Source organism: Haliotis rufescens, unplaced genomic scaffold (assembly GCF_023055435.1).
Source record: "Haliotis rufescens isolate VD_foot unplaced genomic scaffold, xgHalRufe1.0.p SCAF_5, whole genome shotgun sequence".
Taxonomy (NCBI): Eukaryota; Metazoa; Mollusca; class Gastropoda; order Lepetellida; family Haliotidae; genus Haliotis; species Haliotis rufescens.
The window spans coordinates 53,511,459-53,522,301 of NW_025964223.1; the positions used below are offsets into that span (position 1 = coordinate 53,511,459).

The 10,843-nt window shown below is 41.3% G+C and overlaps 1 protein-coding gene across 4 annotated transcripts; it reads left to right on the top strand.

Moving 5' to 3' along the window:
- Nucleotides 1-2,999: 2,999 nt before the first annotated feature.
- On the top strand, nucleotides 3,000-9,261 carry LOC124126267 (glycine N-acyltransferase-like protein 3). Of its 4 annotated transcripts, none has more exons than XM_046489668.2 (6): nucleotides 3,000-3,307; nucleotides 4,059-4,295; nucleotides 6,698-6,808; nucleotides 7,506-7,617; nucleotides 8,128-8,251; nucleotides 8,816-9,261. In XM_046489668.2, the coding sequence occupies exons 2-6, from the start codon at nucleotides 4,221-4,223 to the stop codon at nucleotides 9,219-9,221; spliced, it is 828 nt and encodes a 275-aa protein (XP_046345624.2). In that variant the 5' UTR covers nucleotides 3,000-3,307; nucleotides 4,059-4,220; the 3' UTR covers nucleotides 9,222-9,261. The 4 variants fall into 4 exon arrangements, with proteins under 4 accessions (XP_046345624.2, XP_046345632.2, XP_046345617.2 ...); XM_046489676.2 differs by having other exon boundaries at nucleotides 3,000-3,279; XM_046489661.2 differs by lacking the exon at nucleotides 3,000-3,307 and adding an exon at nucleotides 3,385-3,663.
- Nucleotides 9,262-10,843: the final 1,582 nt, after the last annotated feature.

Below are 10,843 nucleotides of genomic sequence, written 5' to 3' on the forward strand. Positions count from 1 at the left end.
GGAGAAAACATGATTTTATTAAGTCGTTTTCGTAACATGTTATAACATGATCATCAAGAGTGAGTGAATGAGTGAGTATGGTTTTACGCCGCTATTAGCAATATTCCAGCAATATCACGGCGGGGGACACCAGAAATGGGCTTCACACATTGTACCCATGTCGGGAATCGAACCCGGTCTTCAGCGTGACGAGCGAACGCATTAACCACTAGGCTACCCGACCGCCCCTGATCATGAGAGAGTAGTGGTGTGAACACTTACTATATCAAAACATTGAGGCCGAAATAACCATCCATGACATGACAATATTGAGTTTATACCCGAGACGTAGCGACTATCTGTGTCTTTCCTTTAAACTTATTTTACTGGATGTATAGACATTAGCTGTTATACACTACTTTAAAACAGTCCAGTTCAGCATTCTAGTCAGAATATGGCTGAAATATTCCCGATGTCACTTTAACTCACTAGTTTGGTTGACAAAATTGATTGACATCACAAAATGTTTATTGTGACTTGAAAGCAGATGTTTTTATTTCACAAGTCTTTCCCGTGAAAGAGTATATGTGATTTGGTTTTCGCGCCGCTTGTAAAGGTATTCCAGGTATTCACGTCGTGTCAGCTTGGTGTAGGAGGAAAGCCAGTAGTGATGAAGGTCTCAGACGAATTGGGTCGAACCGGGATTCGAACCACAATCATAAGTTTTTGGCGTGTCCAAGGGATGCAACTCAGCACATTGAATCGATGTGGCTCAGATGCCTGGTGCACCCGTGTACCCATCTTCCCGAGGCAAGAGAGTTAACTGACTTTAAAAGTCCAGTTTCCACCCTTGCCGAACTGGACTGGAATTACTGGGCTCGATCGTAGCGCCACCAGTGGCTATTACGAGTTATGTCCCTTCTAAGCCTCTCCTATGGACCAATCAGATTCCACCTCTCGTATCACTTTCGTTTGCTTCACACAAAATGGTGGCGCCCAGTCAAAACGATCTGATCGATAATCAAGATCTATATTGTGATAAAATGGGTCTTACATCGCGAAATGCATCAAATCACGTGAGCACCTTGACTAAAAACATGACAAGATTTGGAAAATATCTGCTGACAACGAGTTGGCGGTGCACTTGCTTTGCAAATCCTGCAATCGACCGAAATCTGCACGACAGTTTACGAACCGGATTTCGATTTCGGTGCGCGAATTTGATTGGACTATGCACAGACTCGTTAGTCCAGCCAAAATGTAACTCCATAATACCAGCCTAGTTCGGCAAGGGTGGAAACTGGGCTTTTATAGTCAGTTAAGATGCCGTGTACCCGTTGGAGGCATTCTGAACAAATATTCAGAATATCCAGGAAAACTCGGCTGTTCACAGGACAGTGTTATATCAGCTCACAATAGGACAGTTGGCTGCAGAACCTGCGAGTGAACTATTTCGATACATTCGATTAGATATCCAATATCTTACAAGAGAGCTAACAACACGATAGCAATGTAGTTGGTTAAACATGTTTAATCCATCGGCCAGACAAGATCGTCATTGGCGATACAGACACACTGAACTTGCAATTACAATTCTAGATCCAAACGCCGCTAATTCAAATGGAAAATGTCTGGAATATTAAGTTGTGTTTACATTTTAATAAATTTCCTTTTTGAAATACTTTCAAAATAATAATATCATTCAAAATTCCAATAAATAAAAGCGACAAAAACCTTTCCATATTCATATGATATACTGTTACAGTAAACTATTGTTATAACGACCACGCTTATAACGAACTGACAGATATAACGAACTTACTTTTTGGTCCCGACTATTTGCTGTAGTTATGCTTTATATATGCTTATAACGAACTAAGGTTATAACGAACTCAAATCAGTAGTCCCGTTGAGTTCGTTATAACCGTAGTTTACTGTATCTGCCAAAACAGTCGAGTGTACGATTCAACCTACACCATGAGCATGTGTTTATGAATCACTGTCAAACAGTGATGATATCAGGTGTTCGAAAAAAGGTAAGTGTATCCTGCCCCATCGATGGGGCAGCCTCAACGAACTCATGAAGATCCAGGTTAGAGCTGGTCTTCAGCAACCTATGCTTGTTGTAAGAGGCGACAAACGGGATGGGGTGGTCGGACTCGCTGACTTGGTTGATGCATGTCATCGTATCGGCGTTAAAGAACAAACAAACATTTTCTCATTTTAATAAAGGCATAAATGACACAATCAACGTTATTGACTAGTATTAAAAGCAGACATTGGTCAAAGTGAAGTCATTTTCCCCATACTGTCAACACAGTCTCACAAGTGTTCGGTCTGAATCAACCTCTCATGTGTATCATGTAGAGAGAAAATGGCTCTACTTTGAACAACGTGTTTGCTTATATACCACGATCTGTGACACTATAAAGTGGTATTTAGGAAGATATTATACTATTCTATATATGAAAACACATTTGATGATACATATGTGACGTTTAAGTTGATTTTGACAGTCTTGGCCAAGTCGGACCGAACACAGACCAAACACTTCTGATAGAGACTATGTTGAATGTGTAGAGGGAAAAGGGATTCACTTTAACGGACCATAGTTTTCTATGTTCGAATATCGTATATTACACATTAATCTGTTCATTATTTCCATAAATATCATCCATTCTGAAAAGAAAATCATTTCATATTATATATATAATACAATTTAGATTAATGAAATATAATATGAATGATACGGAAGCACACGAGGGTAATAACCGTTCTTTTTTCTTATAATGTCATTCTTACGGTATTCGAAGTTTAAGTGAGTGATTGAGTATTGGTGGAACCGAAATTATTTTGTTTTTATACTCTTTTGTTGTGTATTTGGTGATCTTGCTTTGAAGAGTGAGTGAGTCTTATTTTACGCCGCTTTTAGCAACAATTCTAGCAATACCACGGCAGGGGGCACCGGCAAATGGGCTTCACACATTGTACCCATGCGAGACTGTGTTGAGAGTATGGGGAAAATGGCTTCACTTTGACCAATGTCTGCTTTTAATACAATGAACAGTGACATTATAAAGTGGCATTTACTTTGATATACCGACAAATGGAAATTTGTATCACCATGGTTGGAAGTATTTGATACGTTTCAAATTTTATTTCGTTTAACGATTCATCTTTTACATATAAACTAGCTCAGCCACGCCTTCAGACAGCTCGACTTCCTGATTTTCCAGCGATGTACTCGCAATGTCTTAATTATGCTGCACGTGTTTGGTTATGATTGTTCATTAATGACATGTGCGTATGTTGCATCAATAATATGTAGGTATGGTCGTAGATAATGGAGTAATTACCTATTAATAGAGTTGACCCGTCTTGGCCCGTCCCGGCCGACTTTAAGGCAATGTTGCGTGAATGCCACTTATGGTATATGAGTTATCTCCCTCAGATTAAAAGTTGTCAGTCGGTCGCTATTAAAAGTGTGTTGTCTGATATACACACGTCCATGTCTTGTGGAAATACTGCGTTGCATCGAGCACGTAACAGGCAATCCCTCACAAGTGTGTTACAGCGGTTGACCTTAATACCTGTTGATCATCGATTCAGAAATAACTGTGCCCTGTCACAGATAGTGTTATTTAGGTCATACAAACGCAGGCGGTAAGCTGTCTACAAAACCAGGTATGTAGACACAAACGATATTTTAATCAAATTCTGAAGATGGTTAAGTGAAGGTTAAATATTGCAGACATTATTTATTATAAGACCATGTAGAGTGAGGTGAGGTGAAATGGGGTTTAACGTCGCGTCCAAGATTATTGCACTTATGTTGCGACGAGCATGTACGTGTGTGTGTTTGTGTGGCTGCTTGTACTAGTCAGGACTGATGCCTATTTTTAGTGCTAGCCCACTGAGATACCATGCCGCAGTTTAACATGAATACCCCACTCAGACACAGTATACTGACTCCAAGCCGACCAGTCCTTGTTGTAGCCCCTTAATGCCGAGCGCCAGACAGGGTCCATGTGGAGTGAATGTTCCCACCTTATACTTAATGCTTTGCTTTCTCCCACCAGTCAACACGAGTGCAGCGTACAAAGACGCCCCCACGGGAATAAAACATGGTGTATTGAGGTCCTCTTCATCAACGACACGTAAATACAAAGGCAGCACCCGACCGACGTCTCACGAAGGTGAACCTCGGTTTTACCCAGCCTGCTGCGTTTGTTTAACTGAGAATGGTGATCAGGCTGGCTAGAACTCAGCTGGTTCCACTGATCCAGGAACTTAAGACATGTCCTGGAACGCTAAAGGTAAAGCTGTTTTATGTCATTATTCACTTTGTATTTAAGGACAGCTCCTTGGTCTACTGGATAGAGTGTTAGCCGTTGAGTACTTGGTCGGGTCATGTAAAAACACGCTACAAAATGGTACTTATTACGCTGTCCAGAGGTCGGCATTAAAGGGAGTCGGTATACTGTGTCTGAGTGAGGTTGTCATTTTAAACTGCAACATGGTGTCTCAGTGGGGTCTATAAAACCGGCAGAAGTCAGGACTAGATCCAGGCAAGCACCAATAAACTAGCGAATAATCTTGAACGCGATGTTGAACCCCATTTCAAGTCACATTGTATTTATGACCTCTCTTAGCCCTATGGTTCGCCTGTTCGGCAGAAGATTGACCCGACCTTGATAACTGGCTATTTTTACAATGCCCAGCAATGCGATATAGTTACGCATGTAGGTTTTGAGGTTCAAAAGTTCCCCAGGGCGCGGTTAGTCCAGGCGTCTAAGGCGCCGCAACTTGCTCTCCGGAGTTGCATTCCTTGGTCACGCCAGGAACCTATGATCGTGAGTTCGAATCCCGGTTCGCTCTGGTTATGTTTCTAGGTCTGTTACAACTCTACCCGTGTTCGTGGGTTTTACCAAAGTGTTAAACGTCTGAGACCTGCATCACTTCGGGCTTTCCTCCCAGGTCTAGCTAGAACGCTGTTTTCGGGATCGGGTGGTCAGGCTCGCTGACTTGGTTGATGCATGTCATCGTATCCCAATTGCGTGGATCGATGCTCATGATGTCAATCACTTGATTGTCTGGTCCAGACCCGATTATTTACAGACCGCCGTCATATAGCTGGAATATTACAGTGCGGCGTTAAACAACAAACTAACAAACATCATGTCACAGCACATAAAACCATTATGATGACGTCACACCATTGTTTTCGCAGTTTATTCTTAGCCAGGAATACAATGGCCATTCACAACGTACAGTTTAACAAATATAACTGACGCAAATATAGACTATTATGTACAATTATGAAATAATTTAAAATAAACCATAACAAGTCGGAGAAATCACTCGAAATCTCTTCAGTTCTGTCGCTTGTTGATTCTACCTCCAGAATCAACAGATACTCATGACTTCTCCTTTACGGAATAAGGTATAGTGAGTGAGTGAGTGAGTGAGTTGTGTTTACCACCGCTATTAACAGTATTCCAGTTACATTACGGCGCGTCAGCTTAATGTGGAAGGAAAGCCGGAAGTGATGCAGGTCTCAGACCTTTACCACTTCGGTGAAACCCACGAGCACGGGTATGGTGCTGACAAACCTAGAAACATAATCGGGTTTACATAGGTTTTTGGCGCGCCAAAGGGACGCAACTCTGCCTTCGACGATTGGGACACCCATGCCCCCGAAATCAGGTATAAAAACGTTGATGTGGAAAAAAGAAGTTGATAACCTCTGGTATTCTTATCAAGGTTGTGCGGAGCTTCATTTGATTGGCAATGAACCAATTCTGAGGTTTCCACATTCCCCTTGTTCTGAGACATGTCGGTTTTAATTAAAGAACTGTTCTCCAAAACGCATCGATGCCTAAAGATCGCATCGCATAAACACACTAACGTATGGGTGTGACTGCACTTGAAATGCGAAGGTTGTGGACAGATATAAGACGGTAGCGGGCATCAGTCAGTTAATTACCGTGATATATCCATAATCTCAGCCAGTTAGAATTAGATATTTAGTTTCTTTCATTGAAGTTTATTCATCATTTATTCACATAATTAAGAGAATCGTGTTTAATTCCTTTGTAGATCCTCCATATTTTTTAAAGTTATTCCGTTTAGTTCCTTGGTCATTTAACAGGTAGGTTTTTCAAATTTAGTTGACAAGTTAGAATAGGTCTTCAGCAACCCATGCTTGCCGTAAAAGGCAACTATGCTTGTCGTAAGAGGCGACTAACGGGATTGGGTGGTCAGACTTGGTTGATGCATGTCTTCATATCCCAATTGCGTGGATCGATGCTCATGATGTCAATTACTTGATTGTCTGGCCCAGATTCAATTATTTACAGACCGCCGTCATATGGCTGGAATATTGCTGAGTGCGGCGTTAAACAACAAACAAACATGTCATACTGTGCCCAGTCACAGGGGAATGGCGTGTGGCGTCCTTTAGGTATGACATAAATCTGTCATCGTGGGTTGGAATCACAGATTCGCCCTGGTTATCTCAATTTCTTTTTTCACCACTAAAACTACGCTCGTGAGATTCACCAAAATAACAATCAAATCAACTAAAAAATAATTAACTGCACAACAACTCCCAAGTAATGATTATGATGCGAATGCATTCTAATCGGATATGATGACAGTAATAGTTATGAGTCGGCAATCTGTGTTAAGACAAACATGTACTGTTGTCTGATTTCAGATTGTGGGAGAAATAGAAGCCACGCTGGAAAACCGTATCTGTGGTTATGAGTATATTGTGGACAGATGGCCGGATTGCAGAGCGATCGTTATTCTGGCGAATGCTGTGGAGGTATTTTACTCTTTGCATCATAGCTGATCAATATACTAGGTTCGTTAGTCTTCATATTAAAATATAACGTAATTAGCCTCCTGAGTGTGAGTGTGGGTAACACAACTGATAATACAAACGTCATTTACTCGTCATTCGTTTCTTGTACCCTTTCTCCTGGACCTGAAGATGCTTATTGGGTATGGGGTGAGTGAGTGAGTTTGGTTTTACGCTGCCTTTAGCAATATTCCAGCAATATCACGGGGGACACAAGTAATGGACTTCACACATTGTACCCATGTCGGGAATCAAACCCGGGTCTTCGGCGTGACGAGCGAACGCTTTAACCACTAGGCTACCCGACCGCCCCTCATCGGGTATGGAGTACAGTTACGAAATATCAATCGCTTGAAATCTTACATTCGGATTTGACAACATAAGTTAATGAAATTCTGGAATCAGCCATTGTCAAGTTGTTGTTTTTATCGTGATAATATAATTGAGTGACTTGGTCACTGATGTATTGATGTTTTGATTCAGATGAATGCTTTTGATTCCCCTTCATGGGCGTGTCATACATTATGAAACAGACCTTAGAGAATATCACAGTTTAGGCAAACTAAAGATAAAAATAATTTTTGCCTTGGGTGTTTATATATTTATTGGCAGAAAGTACAAAGTGTTTAATGTGAATTTGAACATCGTGATTGTTTGACAGTTGAAGTTCCTTCAAGGAACTGTCAACCTGTACGCCACTGACAACGATGCCTTGATGAGCCTCCTACACAACCCAGATGTCATGAACTGGTCACAGGGAAAACGGTTTACTTGTGAGTCATATATCATCTTTCACGTTTGTGAATATCGACAAAGATGTATGGTCTTCAAGCCTTTCGGCCCGTTTTCAACGGATTTCCATACGAATCACATACACATGTGATACGTGATACATTGTTACGTGAAATATATACGTTTCCTTCATAGCAACGTCGAGTGGTATGTGTATTGGGCAAACTTGTTATGGATCTCATTTCCCACATTTGCTCATATTCTTATTTCATAATAACCTTAAAATAGTTTCCCAAGTCTTAACAGTTATCTACAAATACAGTTTTGTCAAGTTTGTTTTTGTTTGTTTAACGCCGCACTCAGCAATATCCCAGCTATATCACGGCGGTCTATAAATAATCGAGTCTCGACCAGACGATCCAGTGATTGACACCATGAGCATCGATCCACGCAATTGGAATTCGATGATGTGCATCAACCAAGATCGAGAGAGAGAGAGAGAGAGAGAGAGAGAGAGAGAGAGATTCTTTATTTCCTTTATTTCTTTATAGTTGCAGCCGTGGACAGTACGATTAGAGCAGCTGTCTTAGAAGTGATGCACCATTACAAGGTTCCCTTCAAAATAAACACGGATTGTGTTCACCTGGCCGTTACACAGAATACACTGAAACTCAGGTACGGCATGTTACAGTTCTAAATAACTACACACCATTCAATAACTCGATGTTGTATTTACCTTCTTGTCGGTGATAGATCCCGATAGTGTGCCATTCTACACGATAAACTGTTCAGCATTATTGTTCCAATTCTCCACATGGGACTTGTCCAGAAAGCTATACTCTGTCCAACCTACAGGCAGATCAAGCCTGGACTATACGCTGGAAACCATGGAGCATCAGGCTATCAGTATAAGTGTCATGGACTTTGAATTCATCAGTTACAACGACATTGTAATGACACACCTTTCTTTCTTGAACAATTACCTTTGCATGTGTTTGGGATGGGTGCCCCCGATGGGGCAGAACACGTTCATCATTATTTGATAGTGATTCATAAACGATGTTCATGATATAGTCGGAATTGTACAATTGATTCTAATTTCAGCCGAGATTTCTGAAGAATATGGATAGGCTTTTGTCGCGTTTCCTTACAAAGATGGCCATCATTATTCATTATGTGTCAGAGCTCTTATGTTGGATTGGTTTATGTATATGGGCTTTTTTGTCACCATTTACAAAGGTCTGTTCCGGAAGGCTATACCCTGTCCAGCCTACAGCCAGAACAAGCACCTTTGATTAATTCCTTGTGGAAGTTCAGCAGTGGAGATGCATCTGAGGCCTACATCAAGCACCTGATAAACAAGCTTCCTTCCGCTTGTCTCTACGACGAGGAGGGGGTACTGTTGGGATACGCCCTTACCTACACCTACGGGTATCTGGGGATGCTGCACGTGCTGGAGGAGCACCGAGGGAAGGGATACGGAAAGGTCATCATGTCCCAACTCGCACTGAAGCATCTGAAAAAAAAGAAAGAGGTGTATGTCATAATAGAATGTGATAATGCGCCGTCCTTAAGGCTGCATGGAAATATGGGATTTGAGGTTGTTCCAGACGTGACGGTAAACTGGATAGTTTGTACTAATTAAGACGTAGACCTTAAACGTAATAAAACATGTGATTATTGTTTGTTTGTTTGTTTGTTGTTCATCGCCGCACTCGGCAATATTCCAGCTGGATGGCGGCGGTCTGAAAAATAATCGAGTCTGGACAATCATATATGTGTTTTGAATCCATTGTTAATTGAGTCAGTGAGCGAGTTAACGTTTTCAGTCACATCGGCAGTATTTCAACCATATTGTGACACCTCTGTTCATGTTTGACAGATGGCTGGAATGCAAGGCGATGGTAGGTAGAGCAAAGCCAAATGCTGAAGAGGTATTTGAATGTAAGACATATAGCCACATAATTTACTGAAGCATATGCATGTGTCTCCGTGCGTGTGTGTGCGTGCGAGTGGGTGCGCCGTGTTCAGGAAGGCGGGCGGGCGGGCGAGCGTACAGCGAGGCAACATGGCGCCTTCCTGAACAGAAGGCCCGTACTCGCTCTCGCGGCACAGCATCCAAAATGGTGTCGCCGGGGATCAACACACTCCTGTCCACAAGTGTTATAGGTTCTCACATTAAATTATTTCATGAACGAGGGTGAAAAATTCACACATTTAAAAATTACAGCACAAGTATGATGGGTTCATACTTTGATGTTCCTGATAACAAAGTGAATACTTTTAACATTGAAAATAGATGTAATGAAGCTTTTGAAGTGCAGTGACTAGTCTGAAATATTATTCTTTAGACGTCGGTTCGATTCCGGTCAGAAGCAAATATTTTAAGAATGTGCGACGCGATCTTGGTCTAAGTGAACTAAAGACTTGCACAAGTCTCTAAGGCAAAAAATATTAATTTAAATCAAAATTGCGCGATCAGTAAGAACAGGTTGTCCCTATAAGAGAATGGTGTACTGTCCGCTTATCTAGACTTGCCTATTTTAAGGATAGAATCACAATACACCCACGTACTTATCATTCAGTACAGCCTTGGAGCAAGGCTAGGCGAACTACCTCCCGAACTTACCTCTAGGCTTTACCGCGACCACACGCGTGCGGTCAGCCGGGTAATAATGCGATCGCCCGACCTCCTGAAGACGCATCTGGAATCATCACTAGTAGATGGTGATTTAGAAACACATGCTTATGCTGTAGTAGGATTATGGAAATTATTTTGGTCGCTTTTATTTAGATATCTTACATTTATACACATACAATAAGTTTTGCTACAGGCGGAAACAAACTAAAACATGATATATCATGGAATTCATCACTGTGTTACGTGTTGATTCCCAAATTGAAAGAATATGTTAACCCAGAAATCTTTACATAAAAGAACCAAGTGTCAAACAAACAAACAAACAACAAGTGGTATACAATCAACAAATGTATTACAAAATTAACTTTGTTTAAAAAAAGAACACAAATTACTGTACAGCAATTACAATGGCAGTTCACGATACAGTGGCAGTACAATATTCAATGACAAATGATATGATGGCAGTGTTCAGTATCAAATACAAAAATACATTGGTGATAGCAAAAGTCAGTGATAATAATAATTATATATTCACCCAGCGGCGACATTGGTCAAGCTTCCGACGTGGGTAAGGCAGGGAATCAGGGATGATGAGCGATCCTCACATGAAAGCTGGTTCCAAAGCG